The sequence below is a fragment of the Lynx rufus genome, unplaced genomic scaffold, assembly GCF_022079265.1.
Source record: "Lynx rufus isolate CCGP_SWC_20201006 ecotype Redwood Valley unplaced genomic scaffold, mLynRuf1.p SCAF_2, whole genome shotgun sequence".
NCBI lineage: Eukaryota > Metazoa > Chordata > Mammalia > Carnivora > Felidae > Lynx > Lynx rufus.
This window is the reverse complement of record NW_025814834.1, coordinates 184,515,790-184,530,347: the sequence shown is the minus strand read 5'-3', so window position 1 is coordinate 184,530,347 and position 14,558 is coordinate 184,515,790. Positions and strand designations below refer to the sequence as shown.

Below are 14,558 nucleotides of genomic sequence, written 5' to 3'. Positions count from 1 at the left end.
AGGAAGCCTTCCCAGGTCTGCCCAGGGCTGAGAAGTTCGCAGTCTTCTGTGTTCCCCACACCGCCTTACCTGCCCTGGCCTCGCTGAACCTCCTCCCCCTACACCTCCTCCCCACTCAGAAAGCAAGCAGCTGGCGTGGGGGGGGGGGGGCTGGGACAGCATCATCATTCTTGCTCACATTTCGATCTCCAGCACATACCCCCATGTCTGGCACAAAGTGGGAACCACAAAGCATTTCTTGAAAAATTGTGTAATGATGTTAATTTAAAAATCCAATAATAAGCATGAGCTAGTGTTTACAAAGAACAGGTTTTGTGTCTGGTATGGCACTACAGTGCTTTACGCCAATCCATAAATCTTCACAGCAGCCGGATGAAGTTGACTGATGAGGAGACTGAGGCACAGAAAGGTCGTGTAACTAGTCCAAGGTTACTGACACTCTCTAGAAGTGCAGTGATCCTGGACCCTGCAGGAGCCCTGAGCTGTCCTGGGCCAATGCCTGGAAGCTTTGCAGTGGTGGGGGTTCCTGAGCCCAGTCTGTGCCATATACATAAAGACTAATTCTTGTTTCTAAAGGCAGAATCAGACCAGGATGTTCCTCTGAATGAGGGAGGTGGGGAGAAAGCTTTACACAAAAAAAGCACAGGCTCACAACTTAAGAGCAAATGAAAAGTAAATTTTAAGGCTTCCCCTTCCCCTTCCGACCCAATGGCAAGAAAAGAGTGAACCCGGAGAATAAAGGGTGTCAAGGTTTCAGCACACAGGGCAGAGGGATATTTGCACTGCCTGCAGGGGAGGGAGGTGGTGGTCAGGTACTGATCTGAAAGCTGGCAGACCCCCCCTCCCCCCACCGGGAAACAACCTCGCCTAGTGAGGGGGGAACACAGACTCTATCACAGGTGCCTCCACCGCAGACACTGCACATGTTCTAAGGTCCCAGGCTGTCGCCGGGGATGGCCCAGGGCTCTGACTTGCACAGGCCTGGTCTGGCGACCTGGCTCTTTTCAGGGGTAGTCAGGCACTCAGGGCAGCACAGGTCCAACTCACCCACTGATAGAGACTGAATGTGTCCCCCTCATCCCCAATTCATATGCTGAAGCCCTAACTCTCACAATGATGGTATTTGGAGACAGAGATTTTATGAGATAATTAGGTTTAGAAGAGGCCGTGAAGGTGGGGTCCTCGTGACAGGATTAGCGCCCTTATGAAGAGACATGGAAAGCTATCTCTTTCCCACCTTTCAACTCAATTCATCTCTCTCTCTCTCTCTCTCTCTCACTCACTCTCTCTTTTCACCTTTCCCACCCTAATCTCAGACTTCTAGCCTCCAGAACTGTCAGAAAGTAAATTTCTGTTGTATGAGCCGCTCTGTCTATGGTAGTTTGTTATTACAGCAGTCAGCAGACTAAGACATCCACCAATCCTTTTAAAACACAATGTTATTTTGCAATATATACAAATATTGAATCAGTACGTCGTATACCTGAACGTGACGTCAATCATACCTCAATAATAAATAAATAAATAAATAAATTAATTAATTAATTAATTAAATAAGACCCGCAATGCTGAAAGCTTTGGATTTAGGTCCATCACTGCACCCAAATTCAAACTGCTGAGTTATGATCAGGTCGCATCTGCCCATAGGGTACAGTCCAACCTGGTGACCAAGGATAAAAGTCTGGCTATACAGCGGCATCTGAAGAGTCCAGACTTTTAAAATGACTGCCCTCAGGAATTCTTACCACTTCAGAGGAGTGTGAGTTAGCCAAACAATAAAAACTGGGAAGGGCTCTCAGGTAGGGACTGGCACAAGGAAATGTATGGAGGCACGACCAAGGACTGTGCCTGCGGGAGGGAAGGAGGAAGAACTAGAACAGGTCAGCATCATTGGGGCCCAAAACCAAAGTAGCAAGTCGGGGGTAAAATTAAACACGTTGAAATGAAAATAAAGCAGGAGGGTGGTGAGTGAGCCTGCAGAGATTCACGGGTGCTCTGGGTGGTAAAGAGGAGGGGAAAAAGGAGTCCTTTGTTTGCAAATAACAGATGAGAAAGAGAACACAACAAAGTGTTCCAGGATGGAGAGAGAAATCCAACAGGGCCCATGGATGTCACAGCGTCCTAACCAAATGGGCCAGCAACAGTGCGCTCATCTGCTGCGACAGGCAGGACGTCTGAGGGCTTTCTGTGCATACAGAGGCCAAGATGTGGCCCCTTTTTAGCATCCAGAGCTGCCAATACCCCAGCCACAGAACACATCACAAAGCCCCAACTTTAAAACTGGAGCACATTCCACCTAAGTTTGTAATCAACTGTGAACATATCTGGAGCTAGATTTTGAATCGGGATCTATTGGGAAAGAAAAGAAAAGAATGTCTCAGTCATATTTATAATATTAAGTAAAATACAGAAGCACCGAAAGAATATCATAAAATGTCATAAAAACAATTCCACTGGGGTGCCTGGGTGGCTCAGTCGGTTAAGCAACTGACTTAGGCTCAGGTCATCATCTCATGGTTCGTGGGTTGGAGCCCCGCATCAGGCTCTGTGCTGACAGCTCGGAGCCTGGAGCCTGCTTCGGATTCTGTGTCTCCCTCTCTCTGTCCCTCCTCCACTTGTGCACGTGCTCTCTCTCTCTCTCTCTCTCAAAAATAAATAAAATGTAAAAAAAAAAAATTAAAAAAAAAATTCCACAGAGGGAAAGAACATATGTGGCTGGACCATCAGGGAAAGCAGGGACCAAGTCTTCCCAAGCAGATTAGATTTAGGAGCATTCTGGGAAGACTTCCTGGAGGAGGCACAGCTTTGAGCTGAGCCTTGGAAATCTCCTAGGATTCAGAAATAGAAGAGAAAGGAAGGAAATTCCTGGAGAGGGAGGGGGCTCAGCAAAGCAACAGCGTTTCCAAGCTTGGGGCAACAGTTCTGTGTTCCAGCGGATATATTGCGCAGATTTAAAAGGATCCTGGAGGAGCTGCTCGGCGAGACGGCTTGGCAGCCGCTTAGCACAACCGAAGGCTGGGCCACCAGCTGCCTGTGGATTAAGTAGGCGGACAGAGAGCCAGCGATGGGGGATAAAAGGAGTGAAGTGGATACTACTTAGAGGCAAACTCAGGAGGGAAGAAGGGCAGCGGCCTGGCCTGCCAGCCGCCGCGCTCCTCACATTCTTCAGTTTCCTCCCGAGGAAAGCTGCATTACCAGGCGACCTCTTCCTAGCTTTGAGAGATGTGCAAATGGGAACTATTAACAAAGGCACACTCCCATTTTTATCTCCGTCACACAGTGCTTCCCTGCTCGGGCTCTCTCCCTTTGGCCTGAGATGGGCTGGCGGGTCGTCGGAAGGAGATCAACGTGTTTGCTGATGGGGCTTTTTGGAATTCTTGAGGACTGGTCCCTTCCAACTCCAAGATTTTAAAAGTCTGTGTCTATGAGCTGAAAATTCTTCAAAGCTAAGAGGCTAGAATTTCATGATGTGAAGATTCTTCGAGTCGAAAAATGCATCTGAGCCTAATGTTCTAAGATTTCACCATTCTTAGATTCCCTGAGCCTCTGAGTCCTGGCTTATGATTCGAAGAGTGTGGAAGTGTGGAAGACTTCATGCTGTGAGCTTCTGATTCTGAGACTAGAATATTTCATGACATCGTGGTCACCTCTGGCTTTATGGCCTCCTTCTCCTTTGATGGCCGTACCTAAGCCATCCTGTGTGTCTGCTTCTGAGTTTGTTTTCCTCCCCCCATATGTTGGAAAAATATATTCAATATTAAAGTCTGAGTTAACCAGGTCAGAGAGAGGGAATAGAGACTGTGGAGCCAGCAGGGGTTCTTTGCAAACAGCTCTCGGTGCACACAAAGAATCTGAGAATACACATGCCTAGGGGTCAATGCTGGGGTTCCCCAGAGGGTCTCCCATACCATGCGACAGACATTTGCTGAACAGCTCCCAACCACAGGGCTCCTGTGGGAGACACAGAGGGCACGGCAGCCTACAGAAGCACGGGGTGGAGGCGGGGCCAGGAGAACCTTGTTTCTCAGTCTAGGATCTGGAGTTACATGGTGCAGACAAGGCCAACTTGCCCTGATCCGATATTGACTGAGGGGTTCGCACTCTCTGGAGTAAACTTCTGGGGAGAAGAAGGCTCAGCGTGGTCCAGAGGCCAAGGGAGGTGTCTGTTCCCTTCGCTCTGGGGAGGGCACGTAGATATGACAGGAGGCCATGAGCAGGGACCAGTGCTATGGCTCCAGGGGCCACAGTGGGTGCTGCTGTGGTTGCCATGGAGGCCCAGGGAGGGTGGCAGGGCTTGAGAATGGCCATTTCTGGAGGATGGGAAATGAGAGCCGGGTGCTGAAAGATGGGGGCATACAACAGGAAGAGAAAGGAAAGACACAGTCTGAGGGTGGAGAATCAGGTCACAGGAGGGACTGATGCACGAGATCCATGCCTGGGTTGCTATGGCTGCAAAATAGGACTAATAATAGCCACTCTCCCTGGCGGGGCAGCAAACCCTCTGCAGGTAAAAACTAGGCCATTCCCAGGTCTGCCCCCAGCACTGCACTGGCCCAACACAGTAGGGCATTCTGGCTGAATGAGGAAGCGAGAGAGGGAGAGGAACCCTAATGAAGGAGAGGCTCCAAGACCGGGCAGGTGTCCAGGGGCTGTGCCACGGCAGGCTGCGCTCTCTGCTCCGCAGACTGGCAGTGGGAGGCAGTAGGATCACCCACTGGAACCAACAGGCTTCCAGAGAATTAGGTATCAGCAGCGGCCTGCTGAAGACCAGACTGTCAGCCCTTCCCAGGCTCAAAATCTCAGGGTGGCCCAGGGCCTTTAAGATACGGGGGTCATAGATGAGCACCACAGAAGTCAGAACTGGGTCGACCCTGGAAATCATCCAGCTAACACTCGAGGGACAGAGGGAGCAATCGAGGCCCAGAGAAGGTAAAAACTAGCCCAAAGTCACAGGTAAGGTAGGAATGGGGTCAGGACTAGGGTCTGCTTGTGAACTACCTACCCACTTGATGTCGACATTTTGTGTCCCTGTAGGAATGCATTATTAAAGCTATATTAAAGTTCAAGGAGGAGGTTCTTCACTGTGGCTTACACAGTCTCCATTCACTCATTCATTCATTCATTCATTCATTCATTCATTCCACAGTGCTGGATGGCAGAAGGGAAACAGGGATGGTCATATGGTGGTTTCTCCAGTTATACAGTCTCCGTTCATTCATTCATTCCCCGAATATTTATTGAGCACCTAATAATATGTGCTGGCCCCTCAGGATATATATACAGGCACTGTGACTAAAAGGAGACGTTTCTTTATTTAACTGTGCTGGCTTAGCCAATCTTAGGGGCCCATCATTCCAAGGAAGCAACTGGTACCCAGAATGTCTTTGGCAACTCCCATTTTAGAATCACCTTCAGATCCAACTTACAAGTCAAATCAATTTCAGCACTTTTCAATGATCTCTATCATATTTTATTTCATTTCATTTTTTTAGCAAAAAAAGATGATCTCCTCCAATTCCAACACACGCGCGCGCACACGCACGTCACCAGATAATGTCATCTCACTATTAAGAACAAAAATGAATTCATCTTTAAGATGTCTGAAAAGCTGGGGCTTTAGCGTCAGACACACCTGAGTTGGAATCCTAGTTCCACTGGCCTAGCTGTGTAATCACAGCCACGCGACAACTTTTTTATTGTCTGTAACAGATATGACGATATGACTTGTCACATCTCTGTGAGGATTAAAGGCGAGGTCGTTGTGAGGTTTTATGCAGTGCCCTGTGTGGAGACAGAGCTCAATCAGTGATGGTTTTGTGGTTTCTAACTCCCCACTGAGGGGGCTGCGGTATTTTACAAACATTTTGGATGCCCTCAGCGGCTGTGCCCAAGTGCTCAAGCTTTACACACATTGAGTGGCTAACATTGGCATGTTTGTTAAAACGCGGCGAAGTACAGAATGGCAGGGTCCTTGCTATATTATTCCTCGGGAAGTACAGGACTTCAAGGTATTCTCAGCCAGTGACTCCACCACTCTGGGTGGGGGAGGACTGACGCCCCCTAGAGGGAGAAGGGCGTCTCCTAATCAGGTCAGCTGTTGGTGGCAGCCAGTGCCAGTCCCGGGAGGCAGCCAACAGAGCCGATTGAAATCTGCAGGTCCCAAGATTGTCACAAGATCTGGGCTCAAGGCTCAGGCATCCCCAGGCCCCTGAGGACAGGGGCCGCCACCATCTCACTCCAGCTTTGCGTTGTTCTACAAGGGATGGACAGTGGACACGGCTGATGGGGAAAGGTGCCAACAGAGCAGAGATGAGGCTTCCCATGCAACCTTCCTCTCCCCCTGTCCTGGAGCCAGCCTGAACAGTTTTCCAAGCACAGAACCTACATCGAGGTAGTCATTTTATACTCTCTCCAACCTCCCACAAGGAGTGTCTTCTCATATCCTCACAAAACCAGCTCAATTGTGAAAGGCTGGTCACTACTGCCCCATTTTATAGATGGGAACACGAAGTTATACACAAGTCACTGGCTTTAGATTCAGAGCAGGGACTGAAACCTAGAAGTCTGCTCTCAGCCACTATGTGAGCCGTCTGTAACACATCAGGGCCTTTACCATCCTCTCACAAGCCCCACAGCCAAAGGAAATACCTTCTCTGTAATTATAAATTCTTCAAGAAGTAAAATTTTAAGCCCTCAGGTCCTAATGGAGAGAAAGAAACAGCAGAAAGGACTGAAGGAAGAATTGCAGGACATGAAATACCTAGTCAACATGAACACTTCATTTAGGGGCAGGTAGAGTGGCTGTTCCTTATGAGCCACATGACCTTGGGCAGGTCATCCAGCCCTTCTGAATGCTCACCTGGGAGAGCACCCAACAAAATGGAAAAGCATGCCTCCTTACGGGCAGGGTGCCTGGCACGTGGAATTGATTATAACTGTCCCTTGAAATGTCAGGACTGGAAGGGGCTTGAATAATGACCTAATCCCGGCATCTCATTTCACAGACAGGAAAAACAAGGCCTGGAGAGGGGAACGGACTTGCCCAAGGCCACGCCGCAAGCCCATGTTGATGCTGGGTCCCACACTCTCTGTTTATACGGAGATCAGAGACCAGAGACTTTTTCATTGGCTCCTCCCACCCATGGAGTCTGAAAATGTATGCTTTCTTTCTTCACTTAGCAAGGAAAAATGTGGTATTTCTGCCTAGAAGAAAATACAAACATTTGAGAAATACTAAAATTAAAACTAAAATCCCAGCGCTTCACAAAAAGGCTCTCTCTTTTAAGGTTTCTTTTTCCCGCCTTCCTCTCTCATTGTCCCCCCCCCCCCACCACCAAATATTTTGCAATAACAGTAATGCTGAGAGGAAAGAAAAAATAAAAATCTGATGCACTTAACAGATATTTCGGTACAATAATGCATCACAGATGTTCATATCAAACTGTGCACGCGCACATACGATTTTACTGAGAAGGCTGTTCATTTCTGACTTTGGGGTTGAGGACCCTTAACACCCCCATCCACCCAGGCTCTGGAATCCCTCCTTTCCCAGTTAGCCCACAGCTGCCCACAGGGATGGAGGAGAGATTTCATCACCTCGCTCCAAAATGATAACAGGACAAATTGGCGAGGTTGGACGTTCTGGCAGGTGGTGAAGGGTGTACAGATTAGGGAACCAAGAGGAGTCCTGTTCTCTTTTGTTCTGGACTTGCTTCCTGCAGCCCTCTTGAGGAGCTGGACCCAAGAACAATTTTAAGAGCGGGCCCAGGCTGGTGATGGGGTGCGTGCATTTTTGAAACCAGAGATTTGAGTCCGTTTGATCTTCAAACATGGGCTTTGGAGACTGTCAGCGGGCTCCTTGCTGGCCGATAAATGGCTCTCAGGAACTTTTCCTAAAACATAACTTCACACACTTTCCAGCAAATGTTTTCAACCTACCAAAAGCCGTCATTTGGTTGAGCAGCAGTGTTTCCAGACGCCGAAGAAAGATAGTTTTGTTGTTTTAAGAGAGACAGATTAAAGCCAGGGGCTGTTTAACCAGAGGGTTTGTGTGCTCGCTCCAGCTCTCCTCGGATTCCTCTGTGGTCGGGTACAAAGAGGGTGCGGACAGTGATGCTGGATGCCCCACCTCCCCGGCCTAAAAAAGATATCCAGGCCAGACGTGAGGTCTCTGAACAGAGAGGCCTCCCACAAACCTGCCTCTAAAATGAGATGGGCGGTGAGCGCTAGGGAGCCCGATACAGATAATATCAGCTCCCGAGGCTGGCAAGGGAAAAGTCACTTCAGAGGGAGAGAGCCGGTATGTTCAGAGGATTCAGCGCCCGGGCCAGAGAATGCACAGGATTTTCCCCCGTAGAGAAGGAGTCAGGCGTAGTCAGAACCCTGCGGGGCGTGACTAACTGCCCCAATATTCCTGCCACCGGGGCCCTCTGGGTAAGGACTCCACAATTATGGGAGAGCCAGCAGGGGAACCGACAAACCCGCCTTTCATTTGGCCGGCAAATCAATCTGGCTTCTTACCTCCCCGGGGACAATATTGCATTTCCCCTGGAAAAACAAAGGCCAGAAGATCTCCAAAGGGGGATCAGTTTCTGCCGCTGTTTCCCTGGTGAAGAGTCTGCAACATCTCGGGAGCAGCAAGCAGGTCTGGTCCCAGTGGTGGAGTTTCTAGCCTGGCCAATTTATGAGGCTGTCTCCTTAATGGAGGAACACATCTTGGGGGCCACACCTCACCCAGGGCATTGGCCCATGCCTTGTTTTGGGGCCTCCTTGCAGGAGCCACCGGCCCTGACTCAGATCCCGGATCTCAGGATTGACAGCCTGTTCTCAAGGCACAGATGTGAACTCATTGTTCCCAGGGTCTCAGAGTTGAGTTTGGGGCCAGTGAGTTGCAAGTGACCTCTGCCCATGGAGATGGGGCTTTTCATGACATTTTGCTGGATCAGGTCTCTGGCAGCCAGAGACTTTAAACCTCCTAAGCTCTTCCCTTCTCCCTGCCCCCATTCTTGAGGTTCAGAAATCAGAACAGTCAACCTTTAAGTGAACACATTTCTCTGAAATTATTAACCCCAAAACTATCCTTGTTGACTTCCTCCAGGCCTAGGGAGGAGGTCCGAGGGCCGCCTAGAGCAATGCAAAGGCCTGGGTAATTCAGTAGTGTTTAACCTTCAACAGCAACAAGCCAGAGTCACACAGACACCAGGTCCACTGCACCTCCCCTGCCTGCAAAGCCGCAGGAACCATGACTCTTACTCTGCACATGCACGCTGCTGCCTGGGGGGGTGGTGCCCACACAACAGCTTCAGGACAGCCTCCTGTTCTGGAGACCCCAGGGCCTCGGGAAAGCTGGATGCAAACCCGCAACTCACTCTTTTTGTTTTCCTCACTCTGATGTTCCCGGGAAAATTCTTTCTGCTCAGGCAAGCACAGCAAGTGGGGAGTGTATATCCCCAACAGGTAGCACCACTGAGAGAGAAGCAAACACCCAAACGCTCATCCCTAACTCTAGCACACACCAGTTTGCCCTCAACCCACCCCGAAAGCAGCCAGAGAGCTGCCTCGCAGCCCGAAAGAGCCTCTCCCATTGGAAGAAGGCCAGGGCTCCGGATACAGCAGGAGGAAGGCAATCGGAGAAGAGGACAAAGGGGCTGGCCGCTTCCGGGGGCCGGGGAAAGCCAAGTGCCTACCTGGGAGAAGTTGAGCCCATTAAGCGGGTGGCACTGCTCCTCTACCCGCTCCACGGCCCCGGTGCTCTTCCTCATCTTCTCGGCCTGCTGGGCCAGGTAGAGGTCCAGGACGGGCACACCTCGGGAGCGCACGTCAGTCTCCGTGAGCGAGTTCACCATGAGCATCACCCACACGGGCCTCTTGCGCTCCCAGTTGCCCGCGATGGCGTTGAACAGGTAGTCTGCGTACAGCCCCTTGCCCCGCTGTGCTGGTGTCATCCACGAGGGCATCATCAGCTTCACGTAGTCCAGGTGGCGCTTCAGACGCCAGTAGAGCTCCCGAGGCAGCACGTCCTGCAGGTTCTCCCCGTGCGGCAGCAGCTGGCAGCTGGCCAGGGCTGAGATGGTGTAGGGGTCCGTCAGGTCCAGTTCGAAGTAGACACGAGCGCTGGCCTGGAAGGCTGCCTTCGAGTTGTCCGGGATGAAGTCCCAGACGCGGGTGTAGGGGACGTGGATGGTGCCGAACAGGTAAGCGGGGGGGTCACGCCGAATAGTCCACAGGAAAGAGTTCAGCTCCCTCTGCTGCAGGGGAGGGGGGGAGGACAAGGCAGGCAGTGAGGCTAATGGCAGGGGAGTAAACCAGGGGTTGCATAGACAGAGGCAGGTGGAGGTGGGGTGGAAGGCAGAGGCCTACATGGGGCCATGGGAAAGAGCAAGGGCTGTGGAAGCTGAAAGACCCAGATTCGAAACCTGTCTCAGCGGATCATCTTAAGCACGCTGTTCCACTTCCCAAGACTCGGTTTCACCATCTGTGAACTGCGGGTGAGAGCAGCTACCCCAGGGAGGATGAAAAGACACAGTATATGTGAGTAAGCCCTAAGAGCAGCACCAGGCACAGAGGAAGGAGACAACGAAGGAAGCTCTCTCGTTATGATTAGCTTTCCCCCTTGAGTGCCAAGGACTGCCACAGCACCTGAGAATATTCATGCTCAGCCAAGCCAAACCTTCACCGGTGGTGTTTCATGTGGAGGGTGGGGAAAGGGGGACCAAGAGTCCTGCTCTGGCAAGAAGGGAGGAAGTCATATAACTTTTAAACCCAACCATTAGAAGATACATGCCAAGAGCACTTTGAAAGCAGAACACCTATTAAAAATAGCACACCTATTTAAACAGCTACTTCCCATTCATTGGGGTGGATACGGTTTTCTTGTTGGAGGGCAGGTCTGGGGTGTCGGCTACTCTGCTCCACTGCAGATGAGAAAGTGCTTTACAAGCTGCAGCCTAAGTAAAGTCACAAGGCCCTGATTTGGGAGGGGAAGATTCCCTAGAATTCATCCCAAGAAATGTGCTTCAGGCTCCTCCCCTAAAATGCTGTACCTGGCCTCCACCCCCCCACTCTCGGGCATCTTCTCAGACAGAAGCTCTGATCAGGAGTGTGCACAGGGGCAAAGAGGGGCATGGAGACAGGGATCCTTTCTCCAGATCTAGCTGAGGACCAGGGGTTAAGGGGCATGAGAAAGGGACTATCATTTCTCTCAGGCAGTCATTTCCCATCCAGAAAAGCCCCTGGACTGCTCACTGACCACCTGCAAACTTGAGGTCAACTCAAAACTTTTCTGCCTGCTTCTAGCACAAATGAAAAGTGTGTGATGGGGTGAGTGGGGGAATAGTACCTTTTTTTTTTTTTTTTTTTTTTACGAACAACCAAAAATCGTGGATCCCAGCACACTGGAGCTAGACTAGCTCTGCCCTCCCCGTTCCCACACAAGTCAGGACAGCAGAGGTGCACCTTGCCCAAGGTCAACTAACTCCCTGCTAACTGGGCAGTGAGTGAGGACCCTATACAACCTTTTCCTAGTCACTGGCCTCCAATTAAGGGTTATTTTCCATGCATTAATTTACACTTTGAGGGAGGGATGCTGAGAGAAATCAAGGGATTCTGTAGTTGGGAAGGAAAATTAGGAGAACCAGTAATTATTCAACCCCCAAGGAGGTATTAGGCCAGCTTGCCCTGGCACTTCCTTTTCCTCTCCTCTGGAATCTTCCCCCTTTTTGTGAAATGGGGGCAGTTGGAGGATTGGGTGCCGGGGGCCTGGGCTGGAGAGGGAGAGAGAGGTGGGAACCAGCACCAGGGAGAAAGCTTGCTTTAGGTCAGAGTGGGAGGACAGGGGAGAGGAAAGCCTGTCTGTAAGGGGGACAGAGTGGGAATGGGAGAGCGGAAAGGTCTGATGTAAGTCAGAGCAGAGTAGAGCAAGGAATGGGAGAAACACGGTCAGGAGTGGGCAGAGAGCAACCAGAAGGGTAAACAACGGATAAAGTAAGAAAGAAGCGAGTCAAAGGGGCACAGGGAGGAAACGTCCAAGCAGGACCGAAAGTCGAGGAGAGCCCGAGAGCGTCAGCGTGCGGAGAGGGAGCTGGAGAGGGAGCGCCCCATCTCGGCTCCCGGCACGGAGCTGGAGCCCGGGCGGCAGGAGGCAGGGAAGGGCGCCCGAGGCAGCGCCCGGCGGGCGGAGGTGGAGCGGGTGGGCTGAGCTGGGTGCGGAAGGCAGGACCCCCGAACCCTCGTCCCCACGGGCTGGAGTGGCCGGACGGCCGGGAGAGTGGCCGGGCAGGCGCTCGCTCACCGATCCGGGCGGCCGGCACTGTCCTCCGTCCGGGGGCTGCGGGCGGGCGCGGGCGGTGGCGAGGAGGGCGGCGAGCAGCGGCCCCGCCAGGGCGGCGTGCATCCTGCCGGGGCCCGCGGGGCGCGGGGACCCTCCCGGGCGGCGCCCTCTCAGCGGGGCGGAGAGCCCCCAGCTGGGCACGGAGGTTCCTCTGGGGCGCGGGGCTCCAGCGGCGGGATGCTGGGAGCCCTCTGGGGCGGGGCGGGGTGTCCCTGCCGGACCCGGGGGTCCCTCTGGGGCGGGGCTCCGTCTGCTGGAAGAGGGGGACCCTCTGGGGCGGGCCCCTCCCCAGGCGCGCAGCCCCGTTGGCGCAGCCCGGGGTTCTGAGAGCGCGCGGGTCCTGGGGCGCGCCGACGTCCCGGAGCTGCGTCGCGGTCCAGGGGCGCGCGGGGTCCCGGGGCGGTACCGGGCTCCCAGGGCGCGCGGGGGTCCCGAGTTACGCGGGCAGCCGGGCGCGCAAGGGTCCCAGGGGTGCGCGGCGCTCCAGGGGGCGCGCGGTGGGACAAGTGCGGCGGCGGGCGCGGCGGGGCGGGGGGTCGGGTCTGGGGCGCCCGGCTGCCCCAGAGCCGGGCTCAGAGGGGCGGCGGGCGGCCGCGCGGCCGCTGCCCGGGCTCCGCCATGCTGCTCCGCGGCCGGGAGGGAGGGAGGGAGGAGGGCGGGAGAGCGGCGCGGAGCCGGGCCGGGCGGGGGGCTGGGGCCGCCGGGGCGGGGGGGAGGGGAGGACCCGGCGCGGGGGGCGGGGGGCCGGGGCCGCGCCGGGCCGCGCCGGGCCGGGCCGGGCCGCAGGGAGTCGGGGCGAGCTCCGCGCCCGGGCGCGGCGAGGCGGGGTCTGATGGGCATGGCAGGCGCTCGCTCGCTCCTCTCTCGCTCCCTCGCTCGCTCCCTCACACACGCGCGGAGGGAGGCGAAGCCCGCAGCAGCCACTTCCCCACTTTCCAAACTTCCCAGCGCAACTTTTTCCTCTCCTCCCCTGCCCGTGCCTCCTCCTCCCCCATCGCTCCCCCTTCCCCTGGCCCGCTCCCCGCCGGCCCTAGCTTCGGTGCGCGGCCGCCAGGGGGCGCCCGGGCCGAGGCCCCCCGCTCGGCCAAACTCTGGGATCTTCTGTGGACAGGGACTAGGCTAGGGGACGAATTCCGGGGACCTGGGCCAGCATCGCCCAAAGCATCTGATGCGCAGGTCGCGGAGGGAGTTAACAGCGAAAGAAGCAGGAGTGGGCAGGCACTCCCAGACTGGCTGGGAAGGCAGCACTCAAAGGAAATCCAGGGAACCTGGTAATTACAACTTTGTATCATACAGTGCCTGGCTAACACTGACATGTGCTTAGTACGTGCCCTGCAGACACCAGGTGAATTAAAACAAAACAGAACAGCAAAGTAATCTTCCTCACAATTCCTTGGCACCTCCATTTGAACAATCTTCTCCCATTAACTTCCTTGGACCCACATAGGATCCCTGTAAATGGCCAGGGAACAGGGAAGATTCATATCCCAAATCCTTACACCATGGGAATTGAGAGAACCTTTAAATCCAATTTTCTGTTCCTGAGGGGCAAATGAAGCTTAGAGAAAACCAAGGGACAGGGGCAAGCGTCTGCATTTTCAGCAAATGGGGAAACAGTCACAGAAGCCTTGCTTAGATCTGTTAAATGAAAAGTTCATGACACCTATGCTGACAACAGAGATTGAAGTATGAATTAGGTAGAATTATCAGAAGCCCATAGCCCAGATAGGCAGACAGGGACAGACATGCAAAAAGGCCATTAAAACCAGACAATGAGGGGTGCCTGGGTGGCTCAGCCGGTTGACCGGCCGACTTTGGCTCAGGTCATGATCTCACCGTTTGTGAGTTCAAGCCCCGCATCAGGCTCTGTACTGACAGCTCAGAGCCTGGAGTCTGCTTCAGATTCTCTGTCTCCCTCTCTCTCTGCCCCTCCCCCACTGGTGCTCTGTCTCTCAAAACTAAATAAAAACATTAAAAAAAAGGTTAAAAAAAAAAACAAACCAGACAATGAGTACCAGGAGAGACAGAAGCAGTGAGAATGGGAACAGAGAAGAAGGTCTCCCAACACAGCTCAGACGCTCAGGGAAGACTCCTGGGAGTGGTCTTGAAGGGTAAGTCACAGGTAGCTGAGTGAAGGAGCCACACAAAGTCTCTCAGGTGGAGGAAGAGCAGGTCAGGTGCAGAGCCAAGAGAGCATAAACTCCTCCAGGGGACTGCGAGCAGTTGGACA

The 14,558-nt window shown here is 53.3% G+C and overlaps 1 protein-coding gene across 1 annotated transcript in view; it reads right to left on the bottom strand.

Annotated features, from left to right (window-relative positions):
• The window catches only part of TRABD2B (TraB domain containing 2B), a 211,485-nt gene extending 199,094 nt beyond the window's left edge, over positions 1 to 12,391 (bottom strand). The window contains exons 1-2 of the mRNA XM_047085590.1: positions 12,290 to 12,391; positions 9,687 to 10,247 (exon numbers count right to left, since the gene is read on the bottom strand). Coding sequence (XP_046941546.1) covers positions 9,687 to 10,247; positions 12,290 to 12,391 — 663 coding nt within the window. The remainder of the gene's footprint in view (positions 1 to 9,686; positions 10,248 to 12,289) is intronic.
• Positions 12,392 to 14,558: the final 2,167 nt, after the last annotated feature.